This window comes from Aspergillus costaricaensis, assembly GCF_003184835.1.
Source record: "Aspergillus costaricaensis CBS 115574 unplaced genomic scaffold BO79scaffold_2, whole genome shotgun sequence".
NCBI lineage: Eukaryota > Fungi > Ascomycota > Eurotiomycetes > Eurotiales > Aspergillaceae > Aspergillus > Aspergillus costaricensis.
Window position 1 is genome coordinate 1,008,753 of NW_020291802.1, and position 14,717 is coordinate 1,023,469.

The window sequence follows — 14,717 nt, forward strand, 5'->3', positions numbered from 1 at the left end:
ACTCCCCCGTAACTAGTGACTTTATATATCCTTTGTATATACTGCTATGCTTTGCGCCAGTATGCTATGCAATATAAGCCCTTCCTCTCCCTTTCGACATGTGGCATCGCTCAACCTCTTCCCTCCGCTGTCGAGCTATGCACTGTGACGCCGACCTGCTTCCTTTTCTCTCCCCCCCCCCTCCAAAGAACTTCAAGGCAAATCCCTCAGATCGTCGCGCGATTTGCAAAACGCCTCATGCGCGACCCCCGCTCTGTTGTCTTTCCCCGCCCTCCTCCAGACGCGCTTCTGCAGCCACTCCAGCCCGGTTCTCGTCCGTGCCCTCTTGAGCTCCTCCCTCCTTCTCCTCGGATGCGGTTCCTTTTGCGCCCTCTCGCGCCATGGCCACATACATCGCGCTCACCAGAATCAGCGCCGATCCCGCCCAGCTCACCGCCGACAACGTACTACCCCAGATCGCCCGGTCGTAGAACACGGCAAACAGCATCTGTGTGTACAGCATGAAAGTAGCCCGCGATCCGGACGATGTTGGCTTCGCTGATGCTTCCTCCTCCTCGTCGCGTGTGCCATAGTCCCGATCCCAGTCCACCGAAGTCGTGGGCTTAGTCTTCCGCACTGGCGGCACATACGCCAGACCTGCCGTGAGCAGGAACTGCAGCAAGAATCCGCTAACACCCAGCCCAAGAAGCAGCGTCCACTCCCACAGCGTTCCCGGCAGCTCCAGCGGGACCGAGGGCATGATCAGCATCGCCAGTGTAGCTACGACCGTCGTGAAGGAGGAAAAGTAAGTCACTGAGACGAGTGGGTGGCAGCGCTGTCCGATCATCCGGATCGTGGTGTACGCACAGGAGGCTCCCAGCACTCCGAACGAAGCCACCACGATGGCCAGCACGTGGTGGTAGCTATCGGTGGCACCGGGCTTATCGCCTTGCTCCGGTTCTTCGGAGTCGGCGCCCGAGCGCATGAACGGGAACGGCCGAGCAATGAGAACGACACCCGCCAGCGAGACCAGTCCGGCAAGTTGCTGCTTGCGCGTGAATGTCTCGTTGGGGATCAAGAGCGAGCAAGCATAGCAGCTCAGGATCGGCGCTAGGAAAGTCACCACGGTCGCCTCGGAGAGCGGCAAATACTGAACGGAGTAGTAGAGCCCGTAGACGCCGAAGAATCCACCTCCAGCGCGCAGCATCAGCAGAGTAAAGGTTTCGCGCGTTCCAAACGGATGCGGTACTCGCGCGTACCACATGTAGAGGTAACTAGCGAGAACAGTGATAGACATGCGGGCGAACAGGATCTGTAGTACGGGGATCAGCCGGGTTCCTGAGCAGGGACATCTAGTGTCTCGACTAGAGGGAGCCCCCACGAGTGGGCGTCCCCTACACCAGTACACACAGTAGATCATCCATCTACTAGGTAACTAGCTATCCAGCAGATAGGTAGGTGATATAGAAACGCACCTGAAACGGATGAAACCCCTTCCCATCACGACCCTTGATTTCCAAAACCTGCGTCATGACATTCATTGACGCGCCAAAGAACTGCGCGAACATGACCAAGATCATGCCCTTACCCTGCAGCCAGACATCGCAGGATACCTGCTGCGCCGTCTTCCACCATGGCTGAGTTGAGCAGTGCTGCATTGTTGAAGAAGCAGAAGCAGAAACATGTCCATGTCCCGAATGAAGCAGTGGCGTCTGCTCCGAATAGACAACGTGCTGCTGCTGCTCATCGACTTGGTCGTTCTGAGCCGGTAGTAAAGTTACATATTGTTGCTGAGTTTCTTCACCCGCGGTCGAGTTGACGCCCCTTGCGTCAGATGGATTCAGAGACATTTTGATTCCAGTGGTTCCAGGTAAGTGATTTTATTTTGCTTTCGTAGTTCGTGTTTTTGATTTCCTTTTTTCTTCGTAAATCATAAATTCATGAAAAACAAAATGGTTCTGAAATGTCGTTTAATCGTTCATGTACTCATGAATAAACAAGAAAAAAATAAGTAAAGTAGTGTATCCCTGCGCCCCTTTGGAAAGAGGAAGAAAAACTTGCAAGTCAACAGACCGGCTGGAAGAGCACTGGAATGCGACGATATCACTTTTTATTTATTAATCAAAAGAAGAAAATAGTTAATAAATCCCAGTCAAAATAAGCCCGTGACACCAAACTGCTTTTAGAGCCGCGATCGGCCTGGTTTTTGTTGCATGACTAATCGGGCCCTTGTGACACCCTTCGGTTTGGAGGGGAGTTTGTCCGAATAATACTATTCTTAACTGTATGTCAATTGAGTGTGCTGTTGGAAAGAGTATATGGTGTTCAATGTATTGTCTTGAACAATCTGACTGAATGCTATACAGGTATCCTTGGGGCTTGCTGGCTGTGCATGGGAATGGTTCCTTGGTTGTGGTGCGCTTATCGGATCTACTCTATATCTGGTAGCTGCTAGGTAGATATATGTTGGCTAATGTAATCCTAACAAGAGTTGACTATACTGCGCTGCGATATCACATCATGGAGTAGAATACATGGGCGGATATGATGCCAACATGGAAATTCAATGAGATGTGCATCTGCATGTGAGCAGCAGGGATCAAACTTTATCAATTACTCAAGGTCCGTGCCCAGACTTTGTGTTAAGTAGTTGTTGGTCTACCTTCAACAGTATACAAATAAATTATACAGATCCTAGTAGTATATATGATCTACATAAACGTAAAAGTATCTCCTCCCTTCTCACGCATCATATTGCCCACACGCTGCGTGCCCACAATCCGCTCCAGCTTCAGCGCATCCCACTTGGAGAACAACGCCCGCACGCCTCCCTCGGCCGCCTCCACCAACGCGGCTGGATCCAGTCCCAGGAACCCGACAATCTCGCTGTAGAATGCCGGGTTCTCAGGCACTCCGTACATGATGATCCGCTTGACCCCGCGGAGCTGGTACCGACGGAAGTGGTGCAGACGTTCCGTGTACAGCAGCACCGACTGGCGCCCATTCATGAAATACGAGCGAGCTCGCGCCGCCTCCCGCTGCTCGGTATATTCGGAGATGGCTCCAAACGAGACGTTGGTGGTCTGCTGCGACGTGGCGAAGTGATTACGCACGCGCACAAAGTCCAGGTACGACGGTATGAAGATCAGGGTTCCGCCGGCGCTGGCCTTGCCGCGACCGGAGGCAATGTCGCGCACCAGCGACGAGAGGATGGTCGTGGTGAAGTGCTTGAACCGTGCATCGGGGTCTTTCGCCGGCGAGAGACAGTCGAAGCGGGTAAATGTCTGCCTGACCGAGACCGGGAGGGGGAGCTCGGTGATCGCGCCCGCGTGGATCGGCGTGGCCTTGACCCTGCCCGAGGTGTTGTGCATGTGCGTCGAGAACACCGAGTTCATCTCCGGAGTGACGAATGAGGTGAGCATGATCATCTGCCGCACATACCGCGCGTTGTTGTCCAGGTACCATGTCCGCACACGACTGAAGTCACATCCGTGTGCCTCTCGGGGCTGCAGGTTGAGGTGCTTCATGATGTAGTCGATGTGATCCCAGTTTTGCATGAGCAATGCATCCGCATGATCGACGATTACTACTTCGATAGACGAGAGAAAGTCGTGGTCGCGTTTCTTAACACTGTGAGAGGTTAGATAGAACGTTCTGGACCCAAGGGTTGAGCTAGTCGACTTACTCTGCCTGGTCCATGATGGTGCGTAGACCCAGTGGACTGGCCAGGATCATATCGGAGGTGTAGAATTGCGCAAAATACTTGACAGTCTTGCGGGTGAACTTGAGACCCAGACGGAACATGTCGTCGTCATTGCCACCGAAGAGCTCGCGGAAGTCGTCCGGCTTGCTCTCCCATGACGGGTCATCGGCCGCCGAAAAGGTGTCGAGGAGACGTTTCTTGTTTTCTTGTTGCTCGGGTTGGAAGAAGCGCGTGATGGACTCGACGGCCCGCACACAAGCCTGCTTGGTAGGCAAGAGATAAAGTACCTTCGGCCGAGTGAAGCCCTGGTCTCGGACATCGATGTCGGCGTCTTGCTCTTTGGCCAAGCGTGTGTTGTTCTTGAGCACTCGATCGCGGGTCTTGAGCACGTGGTTGGTGGCGTGGAGGGCCAGAAGATCGCGCATCTGGGCCGAGTTGGATGGCGTCCGGGCTCCATACAGGACGTCCTGGTAGCCGAAGATGTACGGAGCAATGTGCTGGGCCTGTCCACCAATTTGGGGGAATTTATCGGAGGCTGGCTCTTTGAGTTTTCTCTTAAGCTGTACCGGATCTAGATCAGCGGCCATTTCAGTAGACTGGGGCTGCCACGCTCACCTTCACGCTTGAGATCTGTTTCATGGGAGGTAGCCAGGACGCATCGTCTCCAGTATCTGGGATAGTGCGCACAAGCCTCAAGCCTTCTGGCAGTTCCTTCTTTGCATTCTTCCACTTGTTCTCCCCAATAGCCTTGATCTTCTTGGCCAGCTCGTCTTCCGTCGGGTTCGTAAAGTGCGTGTCGAAAGGATCGTTGTCTGTTGAACATTAGTGCAATGGCAAAATAAATAAACAGCATAAGACCATACCGTCTTCGTCATCACTATCCTGTGCACCAGCATCTTCTTGATTCGCATTGTCCTCTTCATCTGAAGGCTCTTGTTGCTCTAGATCGTCCTCCCCGAGAGCTTCTTCGTCTTCCTCCGCAACAGGGTCCTCGCGAACAACCTCGACGGTCTCTGTAGTCTTATGGTCGACCTTTCTCCTCTTGCGAGCCGGGCCCTTGGAGTCGGTAGATGTGTTCAACAGTTGTAGCAGCTCGTTGTAAGGACGACCGGACTTCTCCTCATCCTCTTCATCGCTGGACGAACCGACATCCATGGCTTCCTCTTCGGCCATACCACCCTCCATATGCTCATCGACAGGACCATCTTCACCTGACGAAGAATCATCAGACCTGCACGGTTGGTCAGCTTTACTGTAGAGACCAGCGCGGAAGTGATGCTCACTCTATGTCGGCAACCCGAGAAGCCTGGAAGGCATCGCGGCGCCCGACGGGCCCTCTCGAGCGTTTGCCGCGGCCTCTAGGAGCTCTGCCTCTTGGAGGAGCCATTGATAATGAAGTAAAGACAAAATTAAATTGGCTATGGCCACTAGAATAGCAACAATTCGGGGTCGATTGCAGTTGGGCGGATTATTTTTTCGCGGCGTTGGGGGGGAGTTGCTTATCTTATCTTAGCGCGAAATTCCCTTTGCGCACACACAATTTGAGCCTCGCAGCAGAACCTCCGTCGCGGCATCAGAGGCGGAAGATTTAATTAGTATCCCGAACCCCAGAGTGCCACTCTTTCCCCCCCCACGGCCAGGACGAGATCAACCCGAGAGACCGCTCGACCTATTTTTCATCATGGCTGAAGCTGATTCCTTCCTTCACCTCGCTCGCCCTCTGGGCCCCGTGGCAGTGGGGACTGCACCGACAACCGCCCCTCTGAACGTTGTCATCCAGCCCCAGGTACGTGTTATATGGCTGGGTCTTACAGACTTTTCGACCAGGGTCATAGTGCTAACTCTCTGGGCTAGGCACTCTTCTCGATCCTGGACCACTCCCTCCGTCGCAACGCTGACCAGGAGCGTGTCATCGGTACTCTGCTGGGAACCAGATCCGAGGATGGAACCGAGGTGGAAATCCGCAGCACCTTCGCTGTTGGACACACGGAGACGACAGACCAGGTTGAGGTGGACATGGAATACCAGAAGCAGATGCTTGCGTTGCACCTGAAGGCCAACCCCAAGGAAGTGCTCGTGGGTTGGTACGCCACCTCGTCCGAGCTGAACACCTTTTCCGCTTTGATCCAGAACTTCTATAGCGGCCAGGGTGATGGCACATGGCCTCACCCTGCCGTCCACTTGACCGTCTCCACCGAGGCTGGAAAGGATATCGAGACCCGCGCCTACATCTCCGCCCCCGTTGGTGTGACCGCGGAGAGAGCCGCCGACAGCGCCGCCTTCATCCCCGTCCCTTACGAGATCCGCTACGGTGAGGCCGAGAAGAGTGGTCTGGAGGCTATTGCTGCGGCCCGTGATGCTGAGGAGCGTCGTGCCAACATCTTCACTGATATCGAGGCTCTGGAGCGTGCGATTGAGGATGTTCTGGGCATGATCGACCGGGTTTCCCGCTACGTTGAGTCTGTCATTGACGAGGAGGCTCCTGCTTCGACGGCCCTGGGCCAGTACCTGCTCAACACCTTGGCTCTGGCACCTAAGGTTGAGCCCGCTGACATTGAGCGTGACTTGTATGTTGCCCCTTCTCCCCCAACCCTCAGCTATCTCTTTGAAACCAAGTATCAAACTAACAAAAAAAATCAACAGCAACAACCACATCCAGGACGTCCTGGTCGTGTCCTACCTGGCCAACACCATCCGTACACAGATGGAGCTGTCCAACCGGCTAGCAACCGCCCAGCTGACTCTTGGAGGCGAGTCCGGCAGCGGCGAGTCGGGCGACAAGCGCGGCGGCCAACGGGGCGGCAAAGGAGGCCGGGGCGGGCAACAGCGGACTCAAGAACGGAGTGGAGAGGAGGCTCGCGCGTAAGAGGATATCATAGGGTTATTATAACGATACCTTTCCATTTCTCTTTTTAACATTTATTTCATTTGTGCAAAATTCTTTTTCTCTTTTTCTTTCCAGTTTTATTTCTCTCGCCACGCAACAAAAAGCATGTCCCCCTTGATATCGTTTCATTTCCTGGATATATGATATGTTTCCAGTCCATATCCGGTTCCTTGTGCCAAGCCAGGGGAACTGAAGTCATGTTGTATGGGTGGAAGCCTACCTACAAGGGCTGGTTCCGCATCTAGCAATGGCAGGCATCAACATCCCTACCGATACGCGCCCCATCAATGATCACCCATCTTCCCTGGAAAAGTGAGCACCATAAGGGGCGGATAGGACCTTACGAAGACCAAACCCAACGAACCCCAAAAATTGAAAAGGAGGAAAAAGAAATAAGAATGAAAGAATGAAAGAAAAGAGCAACGAACGGCGTATGGGAGTCCGTCTGTCTGGCTTGAAATGGAAGAAATAAATGGGAAAAGAGAGCAGAAAGAGATGCTTTTACTTACGTACATGCAATCAGCCTTGCAACAGAAGCTTGCATTTCGTTCTTGTCCATTTTTCTTGTATGTGATGCAGGGTAAGGTAGGGTAGTTTTGGTGGTTTGAGGTACATATGCAGTATATTTGTGGCATGTTCACTTTCATGTCTGTTTAGGATTCTATTGATAGTAGACGTTGCAATAGAGTATTATTTAGGGCAGATCACCTCTTATCGATGCAGCTTTACCTTTTACGGTAATGATAGATCCCCTGATAACCTTCATCAATTCAGGGAGCTAGTTAGTTTTAGCTAAGTAGGATTTTCAATCTTGATACATAAGTAACGCCCCCCAATGCCGACCAGATAGTAGTGGATATCATATATGTTTAGAAATGCAGGTGGAACAGCCCTACCCCTGTGGACCCGAACGCCAGAAAAGCAAAAAACGAAGCAGTAGCCAGAGCAGCAAGGAAAGGTATTGAACGAGATCAAATCTCAGCTCATCCCACGACCTTTCGCTTCTTCGGCGCCGTATCCTCTGTTGCATCCGAATCGCGCCTGGCATTTCTCTTCCCCTTGCCCTTACTCTTCTTCCCATCAACGCTTTCACCAAGTTCTTCAAGGCCCTTCTTGCCCGCATCCTTCAAGTTACCGACCTGATCATCATTCTGATCAAATGCCTTACGAGCCTCTTTCAGCTCACGCTCCATGCGAAGAAGTTCCTGTACACGACCAAGCTTGTTCGGATCCCGGCGCAACGCAAATCGGAAGTCATCGACCTTGATCTTCTGTCGGCGGGAATAGCTGGCGTACTGTGCCGCACCGTGACACATCTCGAGAACAAAGTCGGTGACAATCTCGTCCAGTACACGGATGGTTTCGGGGAGTGGCTCGGGAGGGTAAGAAGGGTGCGGACGGGGGTCACCATAAGCAAGAAGGAGGAGACGGACTGATATGTGTATTAATGTTAGCAACGACGACTATATATCTATAAAGTGATTGTAGCCAACGACGGCGGACGTACGTTCAGATGCAAAGTTCATCTGACCCTTGTGCCTAGCGGCACGGGCTCGTGGTTCCGCCATGTTACTCTTCTTCTTCGATCCCTTGTTATTGTTATTCTTGTTGCTATTGTTCGAGGACTGTTCGTCCGCTTCGGCGACGGGTTGCGGTTTAAAGGCGGGACGGTATCCGGCGCGGATTAGTTCTGTTTCCTGGGGATTGAACGGCCAAGCAGAAGCGAGCTGACTCGACACATGGCCAGTGCTGGGTTGACGGGGAGGGGCTGGTGAAGCCCTAGAAGTCTGCTGCGATGGCAGAGAACGGCGGAGAGGCTGCGAGGCTGGACGGGCAGCAGAAGATGTGTTGCGAATTGAAGCAGGAGCTGCGGCGGAACGATGGCCGGACTTCCGCGCGGAAAGGCGGTGGGGACTCGTGACGGAAGACATGGTGGCAGAATCACTTGGTTTGGTTGCGCGCGGGACGGAAGTCGTTCTGGCTCATCAGTGTTACTTCTCGTCTGTTGGTTTACACGACCGATAAAAGGTACCTTTTGAGATACAGACAACCTGGGAGGGGTTGGAGCAAAGAAGAAGAAGAAAGTAATTAACAGGCAGTGAGTTTCCAACGACGGGAATATACCCTCAAGATGGTCAGTGAATTATACTCCGCAATCTTCCCACTTGCTGCCACTTCTACTGGTGATGGATCGTTAACTTCTAGTGCATGATGCAGTCTGCCTTGTTCAACTTTCAATCACTTCTGCTCGTGTTCTTGCTTATCATCTGCACGAGCACATATGCGCACTCGATGATGCCTGGGATTATGGACCGCAATCAGAGCGGGTAAGTGCTGCTGACTGCTGCTGCTGTCTGCAGTGGACATCATGTCGAGTCTATGAAGTGACATGGTTCTGACTGATATTATCTTCAGCTTCTTCGGGATCTTTTGGAAGTGTGCTCGAATCGGTGAACGGTTGAGCCCGTATGTCAGTATATGCTGTGTCGTGATGGCTGTAAGTATACCAAGCACCTTGCGGGAACCAACTACTAGCTTAAACTGCAATGCTAATACCCATATTCTTGTCAGGTCTCGATCTTCTTCGGCGGCTGATCGACTCGCCCCAACTCCTTGCGGTCTCAGATTAGATGGTCATTCTACCAGGTGGTGGCGTTACTGAAGCTTCTCTTTTCGCATCTTCTTTCCTTGCAGGGGTCTCTCATGATTATTGATCTGTATATCGTACATAAATTCTACACTATCAGGATGTCTATGTTCAAAAAGGATTTTGTCCGAAACCACCGTAATCCCAGGTCCGCGCTAGAGATGCAAGAGAATAAACAGAAACAGACGGGAAACAGAAGAAAGGGTATCTCATGCGTTGGCCTTTAGACGTTGCAGGCCTCGATCGAGCAGCTGCTCAGTTTCCGCTTCGTCCAGCTGGGGAGATTCGGGGTTCGGATTGAAGGCATCCCTCCTCAAGTGTGAGGCAGATTTCAGGTCCAGCTGTTCCACAGCAATCCAGAGCTGCTCCGGATCCCGGAGGTAGCGTAGGCCCTTCATTGTGTAAGCATCGATAGACAGGCCCTGATCCTCGAGGTCCTTGATAGACTGCGCGATGGCAGATGCATTCTGCTGACTCGCAAACCCGCTGATGATGACATTCCAGGTCGTCATACTGTATACGACTCCATGCTTGGCCATCATCTCTCTCACCTTCTCAGCCGCGAGTGGCTGGTTATTGTAGATGAAAGCACTCAACAGCAGCGTCCAGGTCAAGACCGTTGGCTGCGTCTGCGTGAAATTTGATTCAGAGCTGCCAGTCTTGGCGTCAACCTCAGTAGCAGACTGTAGCATATCTTCAACAACGCGCACAGCGGGTCGTAGCCCGTGTGCATTGTTGCGATACGCAAGCATGAACTCATTGTAGGTATGGTCGGTCGCAGCTAGAGGGGCTATATCTTTGTGGCCTTGCAACACCAATTCCCGGAACCTGGTATAGACACGTTCGACACTGCCCACGTGGGCTTGACACCGAAGCCAAGTCGCAATAACGAGATACAAGGCAATGACTGACGGTGGCGTCTTCTCGCCAGTCGTTGGAAGATCGTATTGACGAGGGACAATCGAGAGCTCCTTCAAGGGCGTTATGTCATGCAGCTCACAATACATGCGCAACAGAGAGTAGAAAATCTCCCGGCGGTCGGTAGCACCATCGAGATGCTTCACATTGAAAACGAAGTGGGAGTGGAAAAGCTTGCTCGCAATATAGGGGTTCTTCTTGAGCTCTGGCTGGCTTTCAAGTTCCTCCATCAAGTGTGTCATTCGCTCTCTGTCTTGACGAGCGACAGCATCGCTAAGTAGAGTCAGATAAGTGTACGAATCAAGCTGGAAGCCTTGAGCCTTCATGTGGCGTAGTACGTCAAGCCCTAATTGAGGATCCCCTGTCTTGAAGGCGTTGGAAAGTACCACGTTCATCATGTCTCGGTCGGGCTGCACCCCCATACTGAGGAGTTCGGGAAGAATGCGAAAATTGCGTCCATCCGGACCATCCACAACCGAGTCGAGGACTAAGAGCTTGCTGCAATGGCGTGAAACCGCTATCTCCATGGGGCTCTGATGTAATCTCCAAAACTGCCGCCCAGCCCTGCGCAGTGCCAGGAGTGCGTTGTCAACGTCTTTGAATTCCGTGAAGCGGCCCATGAAACCAAGGTAGGTCTCGCCCTTCAATCTATGTTTCCTGGTCTCCACAAGGTCCCAAGCCTCATAGACGGCACTACGGTCAGCCTTCTTTATGAAGAAGCGCACACCCTTCTGCGGCACATAGGAGACAGGCCACTGCATGGGATCCAAGCAGGCACGTATGACAGACTGATAGTTGTGGGAATTCTTGGTCCACCGCTGCATTTCACGAGAATGAAGAGTGTCCAGATATATCAGACAGTCCGCAATCATGGCAAAGACTGGCTTAACAGAAGCCTGACAAGTGACTAAGAGGAATTCCAAGGCCAGCTCAGGAGAGTTCCGCAATAGCCACAGCGACAATCGTCCCCAGTGGATCTCCATTTCCAGCGGAGTAAGGCCATTCCAGGCCTCACGGAACGCTCCTAGGCTGTCCATTTGAATTGTCTCCAGCAGCTCCTTATCTTTCGAATCCAGAGGGTAAGGCACCAACTCTTCCTGCACTTCTCTCCCATCGTACTTCGCTTGGAATAACTCTCTCTGCGCAAACCTCCATTTTCGAATATCATCGCCACTGCACGTATATGATCCGGACCTGATAGCCAGATCCAAGGCTTTGGTTTCTTTTCCAAAGCGTAATGTCAAGAGCGGCTTCACATCGCTGAAGCTCGCGAGCGTAGGCGGGGTACGCAAACTGCGTTTCTGCACCACGGATAGTGTAGTGTTTTTGTTGATGAGCGATAGTAAAGTTGCATTGCGAGAAGCAGCTCCGGGTGACAGAAGTGAGAAGTCCCTTTTGGTAATCGAGGGCTGGTTATGAAGTACACTATTCCCTGCAGATCGGCCGAAGGTAGTTGTATGGAAGAGGCGTTGGGTCTTCATTTCCGGAATAACAGTGCTGTAGACACTACAATGCCTCACACCATTTGAAAAATTATCTGGCTGACTGGACGTATTCGATTGCGGCGCATTGTCGACAAAGGATCTTGCATCCTGGGGTCCTTCTCTCCATCGCCCGAGGCGGAGCCTATGCTGCGGGTTGTAGACCGGCAATCCAGCGCAGACGCGGGAACGCGGGAGATAGTGCGGACAGGGTAACATTCAGACTCACAGCTTGTTCAGCTCATATCTCGATTGAAAGTTGCGAGAACAATCACCGCGCGGGTTTGGGCCGGGGAACGAAGGGAAGCACGATTGTTGTAGCCAATAATCTTTCCCTCCGCCGCCGGATTTTGCTCCGGCGCCGATGTGGCTGGTGCGGTACAGATGTGGCGCAGCACCGCCCGATAACCAAAGCACAAGCAAGTATCTACCGAAAGATCATTCTAGACTTCATCATCACATCGTCTCAGTTCTCGGGTGACGCGAGACCCTTTCGAAGAGACTCGGAGCTTTCTGCGGGCAGAATAAAAAGATCGTTACTCGTATCTCACCCCGTACTTACACCATATCGTGAAATCCTTCCCCCCGCTCGATTTTTATATCCGACCCTCCTCCCCCCGCCGTGATGTCGTCGAATCATGCTTCTCTCGATGCGGCGGCAAATGAGCGCAAAGCACGCCTTGCAAAGCTTGCTGCGCTGAAGCGGAAACAACCGGAGCCAGAGCCATTGACCGAAGCTGGTGCCGCCGATGAAGAATTGGAAGATGCTGCTCCAGATGTAACAAAGCAATACCTCTCCGGGAGGAACTACGACGCAGAAATGCGCGGCCCAAAGCTGGGCTTCGACACCGCCCCATCAGATGGTCAGATTACCGTGGAAGCGCAGGCTGCAGAAATCGCAAGGGCCACCGCAGAAAAAGCCAAGGAGGATGAGGAAGGTGACCAGCCCATTGACCTCTTCAAGCTACAGCCCAAGAAGCCGAATTGGGATCTGAAGCGGGATCTGGATGAGAAGATGAACGTCCTCAATGTTAGAACTCAGAACGCGATCGCGAAATTGGTCCGCCAACGGATAGAAGAGGCACAGCGCGCAGCTCAGGCGAAAGGAGCAGGTGCCAATGGAGGTGAACAGGGCGAGGAAGTCGGCATTGAAGGTGATATGTTGGTCCAGGGCATTCATGTCCGTGAGAGGGAAGAGGAGGAGGCAGGCAATGATCTGGAGGATGACGAGGCATGATTTTGATACCCCATGGGAAGATGTATGGTAGCAGCTGCGATTCGGTCTCATCTCTTTGCATCTTGCTTTTACAGGCGCCCACAGTTGGAGGATTTGGGACAAGTGTCGCAAGGCGTTGAGGATCTCTGCATACGGTTTACTTGGAGAAATTACTTTCAATGCATTAGCCTTCTGTATGGTCTGTCTTACTATAGTACAGTCCCCCGCTTATAATCCTTGGAGAACCAGCCCGTGGTGATGAGCCTCGAAAGAGGGAAAACGCCAAACTCCCGCACATCCGTTGTCCAGTACTTTTTCTATTCAAAACCTCAAGCCAAAGACACCTAGTTGCCCATATTCATGGACTGCGTCAACGCAAGACGCTTGCTGTAAGGACTGAGACTCCTCTCACGGGGAGGAGGCGGCGCGCGTCCTTGGCCCCGTCCGTCTTTCTGCGAATGACTCGGACCATCCCCATAATTTCTTGAAGCAGGATAGCCACGCTCTGGTCGCTTTTCTGGGGTCGCAGACCGTCTCGTTCTGGCAATCCGGCTGTGATCCACGCTCTGACTTCGGGACCTGTCTCGTCGTTCACGATCCCGTGACAGGTGTCGAGGCCGGCCTCGCTCTTCAGGGCTGGATTCTCGACGCCTCCGCCGGGTGTTCCTGTCACCCTGCCACTCACGCGAGCGAGAACGAGAGTCTCTGTCCCCGGACGAGTAGGAAACTGCGGAATCATGAGAAGACGCATCGCTGTAGCGTCTCTTCCTTTGTCCAGAAACATGGGACGAGATGGACCTTGTTCGACCATGGCCCTTTCGTGCACCATAGTCCGCATGGCGAGTGGGCGATCTTGAGTGTGATCGACTGGTCGATATCGTTGATACCGAGCTGACCGAATGTGATGATGCTGACCGAGCTCGTTTAGAGGTCTGAGTGCGACTGTCAAGAGGATCTGCCTCATCGTGCTCTCTTTTGCGACCTCGTTCTTCCTCGCGCTTAGCAAGGATCTCAGTCGCTAGTCCTTTCCTGTACGCAATTTAGCTCCTGCTCGTGACAGCTCGCTTATGAGCTCGATAAAAAGGATAGACCTACGTGCGTGATGAGTCACTAGGGACATCAGCTGAGAGTTGCGGCCGCAGTTTGGGGTTCAATAACTGCTGCGTGCGTGATGGACGAGACGTGTACGGCCGCTCTTGGGCGGTCACTTTGCATTCATAGCTGTAGTGCCGTGCTGGGACCGTCAGCAAATATGAAAATATAGTGTAGATGGTCTTTACGTATCTCGTTTCAGGCATTTTTGACACAAGGTGCTAGGAGTAGCCTTGGTAGGGCCTCTGAGGCCGGGAGCATTTCGATAGCGATTCATTCGGGGCACGTATCAAGCCAGTGGCGGAAACGTAAAAGAAGCTATGAATCGACTGCCTGTCTGACACACAAGAACACCAAAGAGATAAAGATCCCCGCACGCCAGGAAATCAGCCTGGATATCCCAAACCCAAGCTCTTTCCTCCCCGCGGCTGTCGCAGGCAGAATGTGGGCCGGGCCGACCAGGTTAGGCGCGCGGCTAAGCGCGGGCGGCGGCCCACGAAGGAGGAGCCAAGCGAAACCCGCCCGATTGACTTGAAGCGTTGCTCGTTCCTTCTCAGCCCAAAAGATCAAAAAGCCGGTCCAGCATCGTTGGCCTGCCCTTTTACCCACCCCCCATCTACATCCACTTTCCCCCCAAACTTGCCCTTCGGTGTTAGTGGAAGTCCAAGGGCGCTTCCGTCTCGACTCCCACTCCCTACTTTTTCCGGCTGGCTTGGTTCGTGTCCCGATCGTCTCATTGTTGGTGGAAGGAAACCTCATTTCCCCCTCTGCCCCCCAAAGACAAGCGTTACATA

At 52.9% G+C, this 14,717-nt stretch overlaps 9 protein-coding genes across 9 annotated transcripts; 3 read left to right on the forward strand and 6 right to left on the reverse strand.

The window, feature by feature from the left end:
- Nucleotides 1–235: 235 nt before the first annotated feature.
- BO79DRAFT_234637 (DMT family transporter) lies at nt 236–2,078 on the reverse strand (the record flags this gene model as incomplete). Its single annotated transcript, XM_025684391.1, has 2 exons — nt 1,455–2,078; nt 236–1,291 (listed from the first exon to the last, which is right to left on the reverse strand). Exons 1-2 carry the CDS (start codon nt 1,827–1,829, stop codon nt 236–238), a joined length of 1,431 nt encoding a protein of 476 aa, XP_025544491.1. The 5' UTR covers nt 1,830–2,078.
- A 612-nt stretch (nt 2,079–2,690) lies between these two features.
- On the reverse strand, nt 2,691–5,033 carry BO79DRAFT_164575 (UTP25 family protein; the record flags this gene model as incomplete). Its single annotated transcript, XM_025679207.1, has 5 exons — nt 4,966–5,033; nt 4,546–4,913; nt 4,298–4,494; nt 3,665–4,242; nt 2,691–3,609 (listed from the first exon to the last, which is right to left on the reverse strand). Exons 2-5 carry the CDS (start codon nt 4,865–4,867, stop codon nt 2,691–2,693), a joined length of 2,016 nt encoding a protein of 671 aa, XP_025544492.1. The 5' UTR covers nt 4,868–4,913; nt 4,966–5,033.
- A 229-nt stretch (nt 5,034–5,262) lies between these two features.
- BO79DRAFT_25963 (eukaryotic translation initiation factor 3 subunit F) lies at nt 5,263–6,701 on the forward strand. Its single transcript, XM_025686376.1, has 3 exons — nt 5,263–5,468; nt 5,537–6,249; nt 6,326–6,701. Exons 1-3 carry the CDS (start codon nt 5,364–5,366, stop codon nt 6,546–6,548), a joined length of 1,041 nt encoding a protein of 346 aa, XP_025544493.1. The 5' UTR covers nt 5,263–5,363; the 3' UTR covers nt 6,549–6,701.
- On the reverse strand, nt 6,702–7,268 carry BO79DRAFT_25964 (uncharacterized protein). Its single transcript, XM_025686377.1, has one exon. The coding sequence runs from the start codon at nt 7,214–7,216 to the stop codon at nt 6,854–6,856; it is 363 nt and encodes a 120-aa protein (XP_025544494.1). The 5' UTR covers nt 7,217–7,268; the 3' UTR covers nt 6,702–6,853.
- Nucleotides 7,269–7,340: 72 nt separating this feature from the next.
- On the reverse strand, nt 7,341–8,500 carry BO79DRAFT_186339 (putative transcription initiation factor TFIID subunit 13; the record flags this gene model as incomplete). Its single annotated transcript, XM_025680465.1, has 2 exons — nt 7,341–8,001; nt 8,077–8,500. The coding sequence occupies 2 exons, from the start codon at nt 8,498–8,500 to the stop codon at nt 7,553–7,555; spliced, it is 873 nt and encodes a 290-aa protein (XP_025544495.1). The 3' UTR covers nt 7,341–7,552.
- Nucleotides 8,501–8,566: 66 nt separating this feature from the next.
- Nucleotides 8,567–9,316, forward strand: BO79DRAFT_206593 (protein kish). The gene is made up of 4 exons (XM_025682005.1): nt 8,567–8,703; nt 8,787–8,896; nt 8,985–9,066; nt 9,141–9,316. The coding sequence occupies exons 1-4, from the start codon at nt 8,701–8,703 to the stop codon at nt 9,162–9,164; spliced, it is 219 nt and encodes a 72-aa protein (XP_025544496.1). The 5' UTR covers nt 8,567–8,700; the 3' UTR covers nt 9,165–9,316.
- A 5-nt stretch (nt 9,317–9,321) lies between these two features.
- On the reverse strand, nt 9,322–11,615 carry BO79DRAFT_284250 (pentatricopeptide repeat protein; the record flags this gene model as incomplete). Its single annotated transcript, XM_025688233.1, has 1 exon — nt 9,322–11,615. One exon carries the CDS (start codon nt 11,613–11,615, stop codon nt 9,426–9,428), a length of 2,190 nt encoding a protein of 729 aa, XP_025544497.1. The 3' UTR covers nt 9,322–9,425.
- Nucleotides 11,616–12,080: 465 nt separating this feature from the next.
- On the forward strand, nt 12,081–12,942 carry BO79DRAFT_206594 (CCDC12/cwf18 family protein). Its single transcript, XM_025682006.1, has one exon. The coding sequence runs from the start codon at nt 12,241–12,243 to the stop codon at nt 12,850–12,852; it is 612 nt and encodes a 203-aa protein (XP_025544498.1). The 5' UTR covers nt 12,081–12,240; the 3' UTR covers nt 12,853–12,942.
- A 233-nt stretch (nt 12,943–13,175) lies between these two features.
- On the reverse strand, nt 13,176–14,295 carry BO79DRAFT_186350 (zinc finger CCHC-type containing 10; the record flags this gene model as incomplete). Its single annotated transcript, XM_025680466.1, has 5 exons — nt 14,116–14,295; nt 13,927–14,062; nt 13,814–13,860; nt 13,560–13,773; nt 13,176–13,536 (listed from the first exon to the last, which is right to left on the reverse strand). The coding sequence occupies exons 1-5, from the start codon at nt 14,198–14,200 to the stop codon at nt 13,176–13,178; spliced, it is 843 nt and encodes a 280-aa protein (XP_025544499.1). The 5' UTR covers nt 14,201–14,295.
- Between the last annotated feature and the right edge of the window lie 422 nt (nt 14,296–14,717).

What these genes read in the sequence shown, in the direction of transcription:
- BO79DRAFT_206593 (XM_025682005.1), top strand. An exon ending in ATGGACCGCAATCAGAGCGG is followed by an intron (nt 8,897 to 8,984) that starts GTAAGTGCTGCT and finishes TATTATCTTCAG; the next exon opens with CTTCTTCGGGATCTTTTGGA. An exon ending in TATGCTGTGTCGTGATGGCT is followed by an intron (nt 9,067 to 9,140) that starts GTAAGTATACCA and finishes TATTCTTGTCAG; the next exon opens with GTCTCGATCTTCTTCGGCGG.
- BO79DRAFT_25964 (XM_025686377.1), bottom strand. Translation starts at nt 7,216, where the DNA reads ATGAAAGTGAACATGCCACAAATATACTGCATATGTACCTCAAACCAC.
- BO79DRAFT_25963 (XM_025686376.1), top strand. Translation starts at nt 5,364, where the DNA reads ATGGCTGAAGCTGATTCCTTCCTTCACCTCGCTCGCCCTCTGGGCCCC. An exon ending in ACGTTGTCATCCAGCCCCAG is followed by an intron (nt 5,469 to 5,536) that starts GTACGTGTTATA and finishes TCTCTGGGCTAG; the next exon opens with GCACTCTTCTCGATCCTGGA. An exon ending in GCTGACATTGAGCGTGACTT is followed by an intron (nt 6,250 to 6,325) that starts GTATGTTGCCCC and finishes AAAAATCAACAG; the next exon opens with CAACAACCACATCCAGGACG.
- BO79DRAFT_206594 (XM_025682006.1), top strand. Translation starts at nt 12,241, where the DNA reads ATGTCGTCGAATCATGCTTCTCTCGATGCGGCGGCAAATGAGCGCAAA.